Genomic DNA, 18,931 nt, shown 5'->3' on the forward strand with positions numbered 1-18,931 from the left:
TAGCACTGAGATGCAATGCCTTAGACCGCTGCGCCACTCGGGCGCCCTGGATTGGTATATCCACCATTGTTTTAAAGTAGGCCTAATGATATACTCTGAGTGTACAAAACATTAAGGACACCTTTCTAATATTGAGTTGCAACTCTCATCTCTCCAGAATTGCAGTTCATCATGTATTTCTTTGTATGTGTGTTTTGTGAGTCCACCAGATCAGAGGCTGTAGGGATGACCAGGGAAGTTCTCTAAGTGCTTGAATTTGAAAATGTTCCTGTCCTGCTAAGCATTCAAAATATAACAACTACTTTTGGGTGTCAGGGAAAATATATGGAGAAGTAAATTATTTCCTTTAGGAATGTAGTGAAGTAAAAGTTGTATTTTTTTTAAAAATAAAGTAAAGCACAGATACTCCAAAATACTTAATTAGTACTTTAAAGTATTTTTACTTAAGAACTTTACACCACTGATTCTTGCATTCTAAATAACAGGCTCACTCACTATCTGGCCAGCTTTCTGATGAACAGAATGGCTTTAGGAAAGCCAGAGCATGTATAGAACACATCTAAACCACAGGAGGTTGGTGGCCCATTAATTTGGGAGGACTGGCTCATAATGGTTAGAGCGGAATAAGTGAAATGGTATGAAATGCATCAAACACATGGTTTCCACTGATCTATACTGTCTAGAATTCAAGAGAGAGAACCAACTTCTGAACAAAAACTTCCTGTTTTATTGATTTTCAGAAGGCTTTTTATTGGGTGAGTAGAGACCTCCTTGCTTTTAGACAAATTAAAATGGGAATTGATGGATTATTCTTTGATGCTATCAAAGCTCTTTATCTGACTCCAGTTGCCTGTATTTAGGTCAGTAACTTCAGGACTGGCTTGTTTCCAACCCCTTTACGGTGTAAAGCAGGGAGACACACTCTCGCCCACTTTATTTGCACTATATGCTAATGATTTAGCCCTACAAATCAAAAATGCTAAACTTGGTGTTGAAATTGCAGATATATTCCTGGGCATCTTGTTGTATGCTGATGTCATAGTTCTCCTTGCTTCCAGAATATGTAGAATATTGTTAATTCACGGTGTACTAAATCGACACGAGTGATGAATCAAGAGAAGACCCAGAAGGGTGTGCAGAGAAGTGGACACGACCCCATTATTCTACACTGGGCTCTATAATTACCTTGGTTTCACACTGGATGAACACATGGCTGTTAAAGACGGCCTTAGATCACTGGCAGAATCTGCAGCTAGAGCCTTGGGGTCAGTGTTTAAACCAAATGAAAATATATAAGGATCTGGCTTACTTTCAGCTGTATACATGTTGTGGGTGTCCAGTGATGGACTATGCTGCTGGGGTGTGGGATCCAACGTGCTTACTAATTGTAACAATGTTCAAAACAGAGACTTCTGTTTCTTGGAAGGTACAAACTGACTGGGGTTGGGAACCATGTGTGCCATGGATCATCTATGGAAAACACTGATAAATGTGCCAGAACACAGAATCACATATAAAGTGTTAGACTGGGATCTTACTCATAACAATTCTCTAACCCATGGAAAGTTGTCTATTTTTGTTGTGATATATTCTGGAACAAATTACTATGTGATTCACAAGGAACAATGGCCAGTTAATGTTTGGTGCAAACCTAAACTTAGAACGTACACTTTCACCAAAGAGAACTACACCCCTGAACCATTATGTCCGCCTGAGCCTAACGAAAATCCGACACCCTCCCTCTGGCTATATAGACGGGTAGATTTAACAGAGTGCCTGAAGAGGAGACAATGTGTCTACTGTGTGATCTTGGCGAAAACTACATCTATTTAGTGTTTTATTGTCCTCTGTAAGTGGGTCTAAGACATGTTGTGTCTTGTTAAAATGGTGATGATAACCCTGAAGTATTCTGGTTAAGGGACAAGCAGAGGCTTGAACTGTGTTTCAGACAGGGCATATTTTAGATGGCTCGGTTTGTCCACAATGCCTGAAGGAGAAATGTACTGTTTGTGTAGTGTGGTAGATGGTAGCTGTACTGGGCATTGTTATTGTATGAGTATCATTTGTAAAATGTTATTTAGTTAGGTCTTATTTTTGGACATAGGCGGCCCACCCAAGACTTTTCTATGCAGGAAAAACCCTGCTGCTGTTAGTTTTCACGACAGCGGTGCATGTAGTAGCTTGTTTTCATCAAACTGGTGTGGTGAGATCTCTTGATCCGTTGGAAAATGGTGACTGATGCTTATTTCAACGAGTGCTCCGTAAGCAATGTCCCAGTGGGCAGAGCTAGGCATGTTGCACTGGGACACGTTTTAATACAGACAAATCATCTCATTCTATTTCGAAGTAACAGCCATATCAATCAGAGAAACTATTTGTTCTCACTTTATAATAGAATAGTCCGATTTTTCTGCCTGGCTGTGGCGCTCTTTTCCTGAATTGTTAGGATTTTCTTGTGATCACAAACAAAACGACCCATTTTGTTCAAATAGATATAATTTGTTTTCTTTGAAAAGGTGGGCCTTGCTGAGAATAGAACATTCAGTTTTCTGCCTGAGTCGGGAGCTACCGCTATTCTCTGGATTATTTTATGACGAGAACAAAACAATTTATTTTACTCAACTAGAAATGGAAATAAAAGGTGTTTCTTTAAAAAGATGGCCCTAGCTGACATGGACTGTTCCCTCGCCTTTTCCCCCTTGTGGTTAACCAGGGCTGTTGGTTATTTACCAGGTAACGAGAAGTCAAAACTAAACAACTGAAGCAATATCTGGCTGTCATGGTTAACACAACCGCATGACATTGAATGTTACCTGAATTAACTCAGAAAAGTAACATAAATAGGCCTACAGTATCACAGCAAGGTCAAACAGGTGTGTGTCAGATTATCCAGTGTCCACGGCAACATCATAGATTATTCTCTACTGTGATGTGTACTGTGGTTTTAGCCACGCTCTCACTAACACTCATGTTTTCAAGGTCTCCCCTCCCCTTGGACCGCGACTAAGAACACCCTGGCCTGACACCTGGACATACTGTACCTGGCCCAATCCCACCTGGCCCCCTTCTACCTGCTTGTTGATGCCTCCACAGGTTCTTGCGCCCCCTCAAGTCACTGATCCTTCTCCGCACACACACAGAAACCTGGATTCCATTACTTACCATGACGTCTTTATGAAAAGCCATTTGACCATCTGACCAAGGCTCTCAGAAACTCAAAAGTAGAGCATTATACATGGAAAAAGTTAGAGAAAATGGTGCCCTTTGGGATGCCTTCCGCCTGTTGAGCCCCACCCTGCTTCTTGTAAACCGTTTCTTCAGCCCATCCCCCCAGTTAAGCAAATGAAGGAGAGAGGCTGTGACTATAATTGATGTAGTAAATGACTTTTCTTGTCAATGACTTTTTGATGAACTTCCTTTATTGTGTGTGTCCCTTTTTGAAGGTCGAATAAAGCCATGACATCCCTCTGTTCATTGATGGAATATTCAACAGACTGAACAGACTGAACAGACTGTTGAATATTCCGTCATTAGTTGCATCATTAGTTGCATTGCAGTTGTGTGTGGTGATACTGCCATTCAGCCTCATTTGGCCTTGGTATGGAATAACTGATAACTGACAGGCTCAGACCATATCCATAACGACTATAGGGAAAGTACTAACTCTTCAAGACCCTATGGCCTGATGGCTTTTGATAAAGACGTGATGGTAAGTCATGGAATCCAGGGTAGTGGGTGTGTGCAGAGTGGGATCAGTTACTTGATGGGGGAGAAAGAACCAGTGGAGGCAGCAACAAGCAGGTAGAAGGAGGCCAGGTGAGATTGGCCCAGGCACGTCTAGGAATCAGGACACCAACAGGCAGGTAGAAGGAGGCCAGGTGAGATTGGCCCAGGCACATCTAGGAATCAGGACACCAACAGGCAGGTAGAAGGAGGCCAGGTGAGATTGGCCCAGGCACATCTAGGAATCAGGACACCAACAGGCAGGTAGAAGGAGGCCAGGTGAGATTGGCCCAGGCACATCTAGGAATCAGGACACCAACAGGCAGGTAGAAGGAGGCCAGGTGAGATTGGCCCAGGCACATCTAGGAATCAGGACACCAACAGGCAGGTAGAAGGAGGCCAGGTGAGATTGGCCCAGGCACATCTAGGAATCAGGACACCAACAGGCAGGTAGAAGGAGGCCAGGTGAGATTGGCCCAGGCACGTCTAGGAATCAGGACACCAACAGGCAGGTAGGAGGCCAGGTGAGATTGGCCCAGGCTTGTCTAGGAATCAGGCCACCAACAGGCAGGTAGAAGGAGGCCAGGTGAGATTGGTCCAGGCACGTCTAGGAATCAGGCCAGGGTGTCACACATCACAGTAGAGAATAATCAATGATGTTGCTGTGGACACTGGATAATCTGACACAAACACACACACTTTTTTGACCTCGCTGTGATACTATTGGCCTACTTATGTTACCTTTCTGAGTCAATTCAGGTAGCATTCAATGTCCTGCGTTTTTGTTAACCATGACAGCCAGCATTGTAAATAAAGAGATGTGCAGAAAGATAAGCAGCCTCTGTATCTGTGGATCCTTCCCCTAATGTATTTTTGTGTCAGCCAGGCCATCTTTTCAAAGAAATACAATTTGTTTCGATCTCTGAGTCAAATAAATGCTTTTGTTCCGGTAACCAGATAATCCGGACAATTGTGGTAAACAGCGCCCCACTCAGGCAGAAAACGTAATGTTCTATTCGAGCAAAATAAGTCGTCTTGTTGTGATCACAAGAAAATCCTAATAATTCATGTAAAGAACGCCACAGTCAGGTAGAAAAATCTGACTGTTCCATCATAAAGTGAGAACAATTAGTTTCCCTGGCTGCTACTTAGAGATACTATAACAGTAAATGAATAGATGACTGCCATAAACCTGTCTCCAATACAATCGCATAATTTACACAGACCCACTGCGGAATTTGAACAATGAATCTCTTTGTGAATAGGTGACCCGTGGTCTGTTTTGTCAAGGAGGTCAACGTATTCCAAACACTGGTGGTAATCAGATAATCGAGATAATTTCGGTAGCAAATGATGCCCCTCTTCTCGTATGTACATTGCGAACTGTCTGGACTCATTGGCATAAGCTACAGACGAACACAATTTGAATGCACAGAGATACCGTGGCAAGATCCTGAGGCCCATTGTCGTGCCATTCAATCGCCGCCATCACCTCATGTTTCAGCATGATAATGCACGACCCCATGTCGCAAGGATCTGTACACTATTCCTGGAAGCTGCAAATGTCCCAGTTCTTCCATGGCCTGCATACTCACCAGACATGAATTCCCAGTCATGTGAAATCCATAGAGTAGTGCCGAAAGAATGTATTTAAATTGACTGATTTTCTTATATGAACTGTAACTCAGTAAAACATGTGAAATTGTTGCATCTAGCTTTTTATACATTTTCTCAGTATAAAAGAAAAATGATGAGGACAGGCTACAACATCAAGAGCCAACAGGTAGGCTGCTACTTGATCATCTGAATGGATTTGGAAGGGGAGAAAGAGCACAGTTAAATTGATGTAGACTCAATTAGCCTAGTTATCGTTACCTAGCTGAGCTGAACTAGTTTCTCTCGGTGTAATGCAGTCAAGACAGGTACTATGTAATCAGATGAGATGAGATGATAAATAACTAGCAATAAGTTATTTTACCAACAGGAGCCGATTTGGTTGCTATCTCACTCCCCCTCCGTCTCCCTTCGTCACTCAGACGCGACACCTTCACGTCTCAGGTTTAAAAAATAATCATATAAACTCTGCAAAAAAAGAAACGTCCTCTCACTGTCAACTGCATTTTCAGCAAACTTAACGTGTAAATATTTGTACGAACATAAGATTCAATAACTGACACATAAACGGAACAAGTTCCACAGACATGTGACTAACAGAAATGGAAAATTGTGTCCTCATGGACTGCACCAGATTTGTCTTGCTGTAAATCACGCACAGAACGAGCAGTATGTCGCGTGGCATTGTCATGCTGGAGGGTCTGCAGGAAGGGTACCACATGAGGGAGGAGGATGTCTTCCCTGTAACGCACAGCATTGAGAATGACAACAAGCTCAGTCCGATGATTCTGTGACACACCGCCCCCGACCATGACGGACCCTCCACCTCCAAATCGATCCCGCTCCAGAGTACATACCTCGGTGTAACGCTCATTCCTTCGGTGATAAACGCGAATCCGACCATCAGTTGTGCGTGGCCACAACTGATGATATACTCTCCTCTATACCATCTATACCATCTTGCCTATGCCGTTCTGTACCATCACTCATATATATGTACATATTCTTTATCCCTTTACACTTGTGTGTGTAGGGTAGTAGTTGTGGAATTGTTAGGTTAGATTACTCGTTGGTTATTACTGCATTGTCGGAACTAGGAGCACAAGCATTTAGCTACACTCGCATTAACATCTGCTAACCATGTGTATGTGACAAATTTGATTTGATTTGACACAGTCATGGGTGAACAGGGAGTACAGGAGGGGTCTAAGCACACACCACTGAGGGGCCCCCGTATTGAGGGTCAGCATGGCAGATGGGTAGTAATTTAAATGTTTTAATCTAATTTTAAAACATACAATCTACCTGCAGTGAAGCCGCTCAACATTTATATTACATGCAGTCCTCCAGCAGACACTCCCATCCAGAGTGACCTACAGGAGCAACCTGGCTCAAGCGCTCCGCCCAAGGCCACAAGGACCGAATCTCCACCAAGTCGAACTGGGGACCCAAACGAGCAACCTCTTTTCCACTGGTCCTAGCTACCATTCACCAGGCCACCAACCATCCAAGATCCCCCCACCCCCTGAAAAAACCTCCCCCGCCACTCTCCAACCCCAAACCCCTCCCATCCCTCCCAAGACACCGTCCTCCTCCAACCCAACCAAAACCACCACCCACCCAATGCACCAACAAAAATAACTAAAGAGAAAAACTAAGAAAAACAACAGAAAACAACAATGCTAAAACAAAAGACATCGAGGAAAAGAAACATCTAAACAGCAGGCCAACTGTATACGTTTGAGTGCATGTGTGGCACTATTTACTTGTGTGTATGTGTGGGTCCGTGTGTATGCATGTTTGTGTGTTTGAATGTGAGTGTGTGTATGCATGTGCAGATGGGTTGATACCTATCCTCACCACCTGGGGGTGGCCCGTCAGAAAGTTCAGGATCCAGTTGTAGAGGGAGGTATTTAGTCCCAGGGTCCCGAGCTTGAGTGGACTATGAATGCTGAGCTGTAGTCAATGAACAGCACTCACATAGGCATTCCTCTTGTCCATGTGGGAGAGAGCAGGGTAGAGTGCAATAGAGATTGCATCATCGGTGGATCTGTTGGGGCGGTATGTGAATTGGACTGGGTCCAGAATGTCTGGGATGATGGTGTTGATATTCACCATTACTAGCCTTTCAAAGCATTCCATGTTTACAGATGTGAGTGCTACAGGATGATAGTTGTTTAGGAAGGCTGCCTTTGAGCTCTCAGGAGCAGGGACAATGGTGGTCCGCTTGAAACATGCCAGCTGGTCTGAGCATGCTCTGAAAATGCACCCTGGTATTCCATCTGTCCCAGCTGCCTTGTGAGTGTTAACCAATTATGTGTATAAACTCTGGATTGCTAATGCCATGTATTGGACATTGAGAGGCTTTGAAGCCAACGTTTGGCCATATTGGCTCTCACTGGTAGGAGCAGCCCTCCATAGCAATTCATGGAATTCTACAGTATTTCAAAAAAATGTTTCATGGACAAAATTACACCTATTCAATAAGTTTGTTGTTGTAGTGGGGGCATTAGCAATCTAAAAAATATATACTTTAAGGAAAATGTTTTTATATATTTTGTCATGTTTTATTTGTATGTTTAACTCACATAATATAAGGTGTCTGTAATATAAAAAAGTAATGTAGGCATTAATAGTTAAACCACTGTTCCCCCGGGCGCGGATGACGTAAATGTTGATTAATGCACCCCGCACCTCTCTGATTTAGAGGGGTTGGGTTAAATTCAGTTGAATGCGTTCAGTTGTCTAACCGACTAGGTATCCCGCTTTCCCTTCCACATAATAAATCCATTTCTGTGCTTCCAAAATATATGTTTTTACAACCGAGGGGGAGTGCGGATGGTTTCAACACAGCGCCCCCTCACAGTCATCTAGTGTTTATATAAATAATTGGCGTTAACTTAACAATTGCCCCAATGGTACAAATAAAGTTTGTTTTATGGATTCATTATAATGAATCTCAAAGTCTACAATCCATAACAAATTAGCCTCTAAAAGTTTCCCGACATTGTTTGAGTGAGAGTATTGTTCTGAGACGAGAGTCCGCGTCCTGTACAAGTCATCGTATGACATAGGAGGAAGTGAAGGCAGCAGTTGCAAGATATAGTCATTTAGCCAGCTAATCTCAGATACATTTTTTTTTATCAGAGAAGATATGTCAGCAAGCATGCAAATTAAGGTAATAACGTTATCTTGTTGAAAGGTTTGACTTCTCGTGACAAACTGACCAATGCATTATGCACTAGCTAGAATGTTACAATTCTACAGCGACACACGTGTCACATTATGCTAGTATTAGCTAACCAGGATATAGCTAGTTCGCTAGCTAGCTATAGCTACACGGACAACGTTAAACTCAAATGTCTCAAGTATAAACTTTACAGCTTGCAGAACTAGTCAATTCACTAGTAGCTAGCTAACTTCATGCTAGTAGGCATCCGCTAGCAGTCAAACTATCACGTATTTCACCATAGATAGCTACTGTGGAATGGTCATTGACATTACTCCACTTCGATGCACCTACCTAGCTATTAATTTATGTGACAGATCAAGAATGTGACTAATGACATGTATATTCTTGCCAGATTGGAATCATTGGAGGCTCTGGCCTTGATGACCCAGACATATTGGAGGGAAGGACTGAGAAATATGTAGACACACCTTATGGAAAGGTAAGTTCAAATTCTACATATTCTATGTGGTAGGCAGGCTGTCTCTGCTATGAACAAACAATCATGTGCACCTTTGAGTGATGCACGATATCGACCTCTCCGCCATTTTCTGGATGCTAAAATTCAAATAGTTCTAATTTCAGTGTGCCAAAACTAGCATGTATAGTGTTGAGAATCATTGTACCATCCAAACCGCTGTGAAATATATTTTCCATAACCAAACATATTTTATTTTCAGCTGTTTTGAAACTGGTGTACAACACCGAAGTAAAAGACTCGAAGCATAGAAATAGCACACACAGAACAGATGTACCGCTTCTTAGACTTGCTTTCAATGAGAATGACGAATCCATTTATATGTGAATTTGGTTGGGTACCACAAAAATGACATATTGCAGCTTTAAAATGACAAGTGCCACCAATCTTAGTCCTGAATGTGGCAATGCTTTCCATTGTGTACAGCACAGCCATTACTAACCTAATATTGGACGAAAGGAGCCTAATATTACTCCATAGGCCAAGGACTTTGTGTCAGGTTTCCCCAACTGGCAGGCTGAATTTAGTCCTCGGGTGTAATGTTAGGCTCTGAGCAACAACAAAGTTTTGAAATTATGTTGTAATCAAATATATATTTTTTCGGGCTTCTTGCGGTCAATTTGCAGTTTACAAATTATTTGTACTTAAAGGGAAAGGAGATGCCTAGTCAGTTGCACAACTGAATGCATTCAACCGAAATGTCTTTCTCATTTAACCCAACCTCTGAATCAGACGTCCACTTCATTGGCGCCCAAGGGAATTTTTTTGTTTGGGGTTAACTGCCTTGCTCAAGGGCAGAACGGCAGATCTTTCAACCTTGCTGGCTTGGGATTTCAAACAACAACCTTTCGGTTACTGGTCCAACGCTCTTAACCGCTAGGCTACCTGCCGCGGTTATGTTCCGGACCCTTGGCCATCCGCTAAAGAACTAGATCAACGGTCCCTGATATACATGTTCTGTTTAAAGGGCAAATTAGCTCTGGAAGCAAAAACCGCTAAATACGCCATCTAAATGTGAGCCAAGGAAAGCCCCCCGGCCAAACCCTTCCCTAACCCGGATGGCGCTGGGCCAACTGTGTGCCGCCCTACAGCTGGCTGGGATTGAACCCCAGGCTGTAGTGGCAGTTAAGACAGTCTACAGTAAGTATATATTTTCCATTTGTGAAATAATTTGATGTGATATGAATGCAGAGGGGTTTATGTTCCTGTAACCGTACCGCATTGAGCCTCCCGAGTCTCATATTGCTGTGCCACTCGGGAGGCTCAATTGTGGTATGGTTCTAGAAACATAAATCCCTCTATTTGCATGTCACAAGAAAATATACACTTACTGTTTTAACACAGTTGCAGCAGACAGTATTTTTCAGTGATAACACATTTGTGGTGTCTGTCTTCCGTTTACACACAGGTGTTTGGAGACACCAATAGTTAATTAGCACAGGTAGTCCACTCTGTCTTCTGTCTGTTTTCAGTAAACATGGAAATATGCCTGTGTGGGAACCCTATAAAGTTGTGTATCAATTTAACCTTTTGTTTTATGCTTCCAAAACCGTACCGCAAGCGATGCGGGTTAATTTTCAGACCGAGCGTAGTGGCTCTTAACAAAACTCCCCTCTACAGACGACGCCTTTGTCCAATTATTCTTATGTGTAATGGAACTGAGTCATTACACATAAGTCATTGGCTATCTAGTGTGTGTAAGCCTAACTGTTAAGGAAGTGTAGTTTGTCAACTGGAGACGCACACAGTGTGTTGATTAGAGGTCGACCAATTATGATTTTTCAACGCCGATGCCGATTATTGGAGGACAATGACAATTACAACAATACTGAATGAACACTTATTTTAACTTAATAAAATCAATTTAGCCTCAAATAAATAATGAAACAATAATGAAACAATTTGGTTTAAATAATGCAAAAACAAAGTGTTGGAGAAGAAAGTAAAAGTGCAATATGTGCCATGTAAGAAAGCTAACGTTTAAGTTCCTTGCTCAGAACATGACAACATATGAAAGCTGGTGGTTCCTTTTAACATGAGTCTTCAATATTCCCAGGTAAGTTTTAAGTTGGAGTTATTATAGGACTATTTCTCTCTATACCATTTGTTTTTCATTAACCTTTGACTATTGGATGTTGTTATAGGCACTTTAGTATATTGCCAGTGTAACAGTATAGCTTCCGTCCCTCTCCTCGCTCCTCCCTGGGCTCGAACCAGGAACACAACGACAACAGCCTCCCTCGAAGCAGCGTTACCCATGCAGAGCAAGGGGAACAACTACTCCAAGTCTCAGAGCGAGTGAAGTTCGAAACGCTATTAGCGCGCACCCCGCTAACTAGCTAGCCATTTCACATCGGTTACACAAGCCTAATCTCGGGAGTTGATAGGCTTGAAGTCATAAACAGCGCAATGCTTGACGCACAACGAAGAGCTACTGGCAAAACGCACGAAAGTGCTGTTTGAATGAATGCTTACGAGCCTGCTGCTTCCTACCATCGCTCAGTCAGACTGCTCTATCAAATCATAGACTTAGTTATAACAGAATAACACACAGAAATACGAGCAGCCGTAGGTCATTAATATGGTCGAATCCGGAAACTATAATTTCGAAAACAAGACGTTTATTCTTTCAGTGAAATACGGGACGGTTCCGTACTTTATCTAAGGGGTGGCATCCATAAGTCTAAATATTCCTGTTACATTGCACAACATTCAATGTTATGTCATAATTACGTAAAGTTCTGGCAAATTAGGCGGCCCAAACTGTTGCATATACACTGATTCTGCGTGCAATGAACGCAAGAGAAGTGACACAATTTCACCTGGTTAATATTGCCTGCTAACCTGGATTTCTTTTAGCTAAATATGCAGGTTTAAAAATATATACTTCTGTGTATTGATTTTAAGAAAAGCATTGATGTTTATGGTTAGGTTCACATTGGAGAAACGATACGCACCGCATCAATTATATGCAACGCAGGACACGCTAGATAACTACACATGGTTGATGTTATTACTAGTTTAACTAGTGATTATGATTGATTGTTTTTTTTATATAAGATAAGTTTAATGCTAGCTAGCAACTTACCTTGGCCTACTGCATTCGCGTAACAGGCAGGCTCCTCATGGAGTGCAATGAGAGGCAGGCAGGTAGTTAGAGCGTTGGACTAGTTAACTGTAAGGTTGCAAGATTGAATCCCCCGAGCTGACAAGGTGAAAATCTGTCATTCTGCCCCTGAACGAGGCAGTTAACCCACCATTCCTAGGCTGTCATTTAAAATAAACATGTTTTCTTAACTGACTTGCCTAGTTAAGCAAAGATTGATTAAAGGTGTAAAAAAAAAAATTGCAAAATCTGTGTCCAAAAATACAGATTTCCGATTGTTATGAAAACTTGAAATCGGCCCTAATTATTCGGTCGACCTCTAGTGTTGGTACTGTGCAAAACTGATTTTTCTTTATGTTTATTGACTTTTCTAAATGTTAAAACACAGCGACTGTAATTCACATGGAGCCAAATGTGGACAAATGTAACTGAGAAGGGTTTTCCAGAGCTACATAGCCACGCACATTGACAAAATGGCCCTTGTCTCACGATTGTTGAATAAAATTATTTTTGATTTTACTCTCTGAAGGACCAACTGGTTATCTGTGCGGTTGGTCCTTCAGCTGGTCAAAATGTTATACCCTGGCTACTGCCGATCCCCTGGCACATGCGCAAAACCATGTAAACACCTGCAAGACTTTGGTTAACATACATGCATCACATGCATGAGCAAACATCTTGATTGTCACACATGCTCTGAGACCCCTGTTTTGAAGTCTGTTTAAGAATACTTTCCAGTGGATATTTTGTCAAAAAGTTTGACCAGCTGAAGGACCAACCGCACAGATAACCGGTAGGATTATGGGAAATCTATTTCACAGGGGTTTAGATGCTACAATGATTCTCTACACTATACATTGCTTGTTTTGCCACAAACTAAAATTAGGCAAATTATTAGAATTTTAGCAACCAGGAAAGGGCAGCGTGATTTCCGCGTAGTGCATCTTTAAACTTAGAATTATTTACTTGACTTTTATACACCTATAAATTGACTCCTTAAAATAATTTAGTCTGTCAAGTTTGCCACCTGCGTGCTGCTGTAGGGAAGTAAAGCGGAAGTCGAATCCATCACTTCCGTTGTTTGGCTGTGTCCATAGCAACATTTTGAAAATGAGGTGGATACCAATAATTGGTATAACAGTCTGGTTTATTAGGCAACACCAATCTCAGCGTTCCAGTGTAATGCCAATATTTTTTTACCAACTGAAAACTGTGCCTTAGATTCTACCTAATAACATCTCTTCTCTTCCCCCCCCCCCGACAACGCAACCAGCCTTCAGATGCCCTTATAATGGGGAAGATCAAAAATGTTGAATGTGTGCTCCTTGCAAGGTAAGCAGTGGAATGAATTGGAGAATCTCAATTGCATTCTCTTTGAGTCCTCTCTCCTCACCTCCTTCTCAAAACCCATTGGAGGAGGATGAGGTGAGGAGAGAGGACACGAGGAGTATGCAATTGAGATTCACCCGTGGAGAGATCCTAGGTGTACTGAACCAGATGAACTCCACCTCTGTTTCTTATGAATTTGTGCCATCTAGTGGCTGTGTGTTGCAATTTTCAAACATATTAGACCTGATCTCTCTTCTACAACACCCTATAGGCTAAACATTCCCCCAATACCAAATCCACCACTAGCCCTCTAGCTAACTTATGTAGATGTCTAATAATCAGGTAGGTATACTTAGAATGATTTTGTACGTGTTTTTTTTAAACACTTGTCCTTTTTAGAAGTGGAGTTTGTAAACGTATTGCTTAGCCTACACATACAAATCCTTTCAGAGATACAGAAGTTTCTAGGGGATTAGGTGCTATAGGAGTCAATTTCGAGATTCATTTTCAGCCTTTGGTAAACACTGAACTATTCACACTCCACATTATACTGGTCCCTAGGCATGGGAGACAGCACACCATCATGCCAACTGACGTCAACTACCAGGCTAACATCTGGGCGTTGCGAGAGGAGGGCTGCACACATCTCCTGGTCACCACGGCCTGTGGTTCCCTCCGGGAAGAGATCCAACCAGGAGACATCGTCATCATCGACCAGTTTATAGACAGGTGGGGGCCAGTTTCCTAGGCCTGGAGTCCAGGACTCACAGAAGGTTGAATCCAGGCTTGAAATGAGAATGAAAGCAGTCTGTTGGACATGGTGGTTGCCAGTGGTTAGTTCAGTTGTTGTTGTCTATTGAGTGCTTCCCTGGTATATGTACTGTTATGTACACTGAACAAAAATACAAACGCAACATATAAAGTGTTGGTTTCATGGGCTGAAATAAAAAAATGTCGTTGTCCCTACGCAACAAAAACGTATTCCTCTCAGATTTTGTCCACAAATTTGGTTACATCCCCGTTCTCCTTAGCCAAAGATAATTGCAGGAATGTCCACTGGTGCTGTTGACAGAGAATCTAATGGTAATTTCTCTACCATAAGTTGCCTCCAACTTCGTTTTAGAGAATTTGGCAGTACGTCCAACCGGCCTCACAAATGCAGACCACATTTTACCACGCCAGCCCAGGCTGGGCCTGGCTCCCCAGCGGGTGGGCCTGGCTCCCCAGCGGGTGGGCCTACACCCTCCAAGGCCCACTCATGGCTGCACACCTGCCCAGTCATGTGAAATCCATAGATTAAGGCCTAATGCATTTATTTCAATTGACTGATTCCCTTATATGAACTGTAACTCAGTAAAATCTTTGAAATTGTTGCATGTTGCGTTTTATATTTTTGTTCAGTATAGATATGGAGTAAAAGTCAAACGCAGCCTATCTGTAAATGCTATCAATTGAAAGTGTAGATATTGTTTAAGTTTCTACCTACCTGATGGAGTATAAATAGAACGGTACACGTGTCATGGCAAAACAGAATGTTTGTAAAGCCATGGGGGTAGAATTACAGTCGGAATGACAAGTCATCAAGAGAGAATCTCAGTTATTTGAAGAATTATTCCCAAGTCACTATCTCTGAAATGGTCTGGTATGGCTCAGACAAGGATTTCTTCATCTCTCAACCATCTTTCTCCTGTTTAAGTTCAGACAGTGCGACATCTATCTCAACTGATAACATTCAAAAGAACTTGCAAGTTGTCCATTATTTTCCCTTCCAAACAGTGACTGATGCTGAGTGTGTACAGTATTCCAGCCTGGGGCAAGGCAACAACAAAGGCCATGGTGTCAAACAGAAACAGACGGTGGCATCCAGGCTCACATTACTCATCTCTGAAGGCCACGTTCTCTGACTGGTATTTCTGATAGTCAACGACTCAACGATCATCCCACGGCCAGCCACCGTTCATCTGTCTCATTTCCTCATTCCCTAAAAGAACCAATAAGAGAAGGAACGAGATTGTGTGTCATGATTGGTGGATAGTCGATGCTCTGAAACGGACTCTGCACTGAGGGCCCGGGACTTGGCGGAGTACAGCTGCCACGTGTGTCACGTTGTGGCTAGAGCTGCGTCCTGAGAGGAAGCCAACACTTTTTATTTTTTAAAGAACTGACAGGACTTCTAGGGTTTTAAGGTCTGCTGGTTTGAAACGGGGGTTTCTGTTTTTTTTGTTCAATATGTGGTTTGCTAGTTTCTTGTGAAGGAGGAGGACAGTGAGGTTTTGAATGAACTGAGATGAGGTTGTTCTGTTGACTGGCTGTTTGATACCTTTTTGTAGGAAGTGCTTGTATTACCTGAAGCGTTGTGGAATGTGCTTAGGGCATGAATTGTGACATACCGAAAGTTCAGTGGGTCTATCCTCCATGTCGTAAGCTGTTTATAAGGTTCGACTGTGTTTTCAGTGAAAGCGATGAACTCGAGAAATAGGCCTAGGTGGAAGGTTGCATCACAAATTGATCTCATTTGAATAAGGATGCAGTGAGGGAATCACGGGGAGTAAAACCATCATGACTGTTCAGTTTTGAATGTTATCACCTTTGTGTCAGTCTATGGGAATACATTTCAGTAACAGGTCGTTTTAATACTTCAGCGTGAGTCATTTTTCCCACGGTTAGGATAGACTTCTGGATGGCCTTCAGTTGAGCAGCATTGTTTAGTAAACTGTGGCCAGATATGATATCACTTCAGCTCTAGGCCCGGAGAGGCAACAGCAGGGTCCCAACAGTCAGCGAAGCAGATTAGCATCTTGTTACTGTACGTACGTAGGCCCACACCACACCTAGGAATCAACACACCATTCACAAGTGTCTCCTCTCTGGCCGTTCTCACTTTCATTAATAATGAAACAGAAATTAGACGCAGCACGTTCTCAGTAAGTTTGTCAGAAATCTCTGTGGGATGATTCCCAGTTGAAAAATTCCCTCTGTGCTTGTTCCCTCTGTGCTTGTTCCCTCCTGGTTCAAGGGAAGCTCCAACCACGATTTCAGAACTCTATCTGGAAATGTTGCTGCCCTAAACACATGTGATGGCCATCAGTTGTAGCACTGATAAAACATGCTGAATTTCAAGTTGTTTGGTGTCCCATTTTTCTCTACTAGTAATAGACTAGACTAAACTATTCATTCTGGTGCACAAGCATTCATTGTTTTGATTGGATGGTATTTTTAGGACGATTATCCAATGTGTTTGCCTTAGCAAAGAAATACCGAATAAATGTAAGAAATAATGCATGCTCACCTATTTTACCCCCCCATCTCTAGATTCCAAGTTACCACACACAACTCTACCCATTATTCTATCAGAGTGGAACATAACTCCTCTCATTGTCCTGAGGGTGCGTTGCTGCATTGAATTGAATTGTCAGTAGAATTCTGTGCAATGGACCGTAAATTGAGAATGTGTTCATGAGGCAGTCTTGTTGATTTGAGAGTGCAGTGCACACAAACAGCTTTGTCTCCAAGCGCTGTCTGTTGTCCAGTAAGTCAAAACGTAGTGCCTGGAATGAGAAGTAACGGATCATTTCTGCACCCCTCCCTCGGGATTGCCACCTGACATTGTCTCCACATCCTCTGTGCCTGACATCTGACATTGACTCCACATCCTCTGTACCTGACATTGTCTCCACATCATCTGTGCCTGACATCTGACATTGACTCCACATCCTCTGTGCCTGACATCTGACATTGACTCCACATCCTCTGTGCCTGACACCTGACATTGACTCCACATCCTCTGTGCCTGACACCTGACATTGACTCCACATCCTCTGTGCCTGACACCTGACATTGACTCCACATCCTCTGTGCCTGACACCTGACATTGACTCCACATCCTCTGTGCCTGACACCTGACATTGACTCCACATCCTCTGTGCCTGACACCTGACATTGACTCCACATCCTCTGTGCCTGACACCTGACATTGACTCCACATCCTCTGTGCCTGACACCTGACATTGACTCCACATCCTCTGTGCCTGACACCTGACATTGACTCCACATCCTCTGTGCCTGACACCTGACATTGACTCCACATCCTCTGTGCCTGACACCTGACATTGACTCCACATCCTCTGTGCCTGACACCTGACATTGACTCCACATCCTCTGTGCCTGACATCTGACATTGACTCCACATCCTCTGTGCCTGACACCTGACATTGACTCCACATCCTCTGTGCCGCTCTCAGAGAAACTATTCGTCATCACCTCCAATCCACCCATATGTGTTGTCTATTGATAGCCTACTGTCACAACAAGCAGGGGCAGTCTCTGTTGGGCAGAATGGGGAACTAACATGTGAGGACTTGTTCAGTCTTGTCCCGCTGCGAAGCATGTGACCCATCAGCATATTTCTGGAAGGGTTTCCTTGATGATTACCTTAGTCAGTGAGTTATTTGTTTTGCCCCTTGCCCCCTGTTTCTCTGCTCCTGTTCCAAACCCTGTTGGCCTGTCTAGGTTAGCCAGGGTTTCCCTGCTCCTGTTCCAAACCCTGTTGGCCTGTCTAGGTTAGCCAGGGTTTCTCTGCTCCTGTTCCAAACCCTGTTGGCCTGTCTAGGTTAGCCAGGGTTTCTCTGCTCCTGGTCCAAACCCTGTTGGCCTGTCTAGGTTAGCCAGGGTTTCTCTGCTCCTGTTCCAAACCCTGTTGGCCTGTCTAGGTTAGCCAGGGTTTCTCTGATCCTGGTCTAAACCCTGTTGGCCTGTCTAGGTTAGCCAGGGTTTCTCTGATCCTGGTCCAAACCCTGTTGGCCTGTCTAGGTTAGCCAGGGTTTCTCTGCTCCTGGTCCAAACCCTGTTGGCCTGTCTAGGTTAGCCAGGGTTTCTCTGCTCCTGGTCCAAACCCTGTTGGCCTGTCTAGGTTAGCCAGGGTTTCTCTGCTCCTGTTCCAAACCCTGTTGGCCTGTCTAGGTTAGCCAGGGTTTCTCTGCTCCTGGTCCAAACCCTGTTGGCCTGTCTAGGTTAGCCAGGGTTTCCCTGCTCCTGGTCCAAACCCTGTTGGCCTGTCTAGGTTAGCCAGGGTTTCTCTGCTCCTGGTCCAAACCCTGTTGGCCTGTCTAGGTTAGCCAGGGTTTCTCTGCTCCTGGTCCAAACCCTGTTGGCCTGTCTAGGTTAGCCAGGGTTTCTCTGCTCCTGTTCCAAACCCTGTTGGCCTGTCTAGGTTAGCCAGGGTTTCTCTGCTCCTGGTCCAAACCCTGTTGGCCTGTCTAGGTTAGCCAGGGTTTCTCTGCTCCTGGTCCAAACCCTGTTGGCCTGTCTAGGTTAGCCAGGGTTTCTCTGCTCCTGGTCCAAACCCTGTTGGCCTGTCTAGGTTAGCCAGGGTTTCTCTGCTCCTGGTCCAAACCCTGTTGGCCTGTCTAGGTTAGCCAGGGTTTCTCTGCTCCTGGTCCAAACCCTGTTGGCC

General features: G+C 43.5%; 1 protein-coding gene across 4 annotated transcripts in view; it reads left to right on the forward strand.

The window, feature by feature from the left end:
• The window catches only part of mtap (methylthioadenosine phosphorylase), a 34,075-nt gene that overhangs the window by 2,016 nt on the left and 13,128 nt on the right, over positions 1 to 18,931 (forward strand). For 2 of the 4 annotated variants that reach the window (XM_065003770.1, XM_065003771.1), the window contains exons 1-4: positions 8,178 to 8,515; positions 8,922 to 9,008; positions 13,424 to 13,482; positions 14,041 to 14,208. In XM_065003770.1, the coding sequence (XP_064859842.1) occupies positions 8,492 to 8,515; positions 8,922 to 9,008; positions 13,424 to 13,482; positions 14,041 to 14,208 (338 nt within the window). In that variant the 5' untranslated portion in view covers positions 8,178 to 8,491. Of the gene's footprint in view, positions 1 to 8,177; positions 8,516 to 8,921; positions 9,009 to 13,423; positions 13,483 to 14,040; positions 14,209 to 18,931 lie in introns of those variants that run through there. The other 2 variants (XM_065003768.1, XM_065003769.1) reach the window with 1 other exon arrangement.

The sequence above is a fragment of the Oncorhynchus nerka genome, linkage group LG18 (genome assembly GCF_034236695.1).
Source record: "Oncorhynchus nerka isolate Pitt River linkage group LG18, Oner_Uvic_2.0, whole genome shotgun sequence".
Classification (NCBI taxonomy): domain Eukaryota; kingdom Metazoa; phylum Chordata; class Actinopteri; order Salmoniformes; family Salmonidae; genus Oncorhynchus; species Oncorhynchus nerka.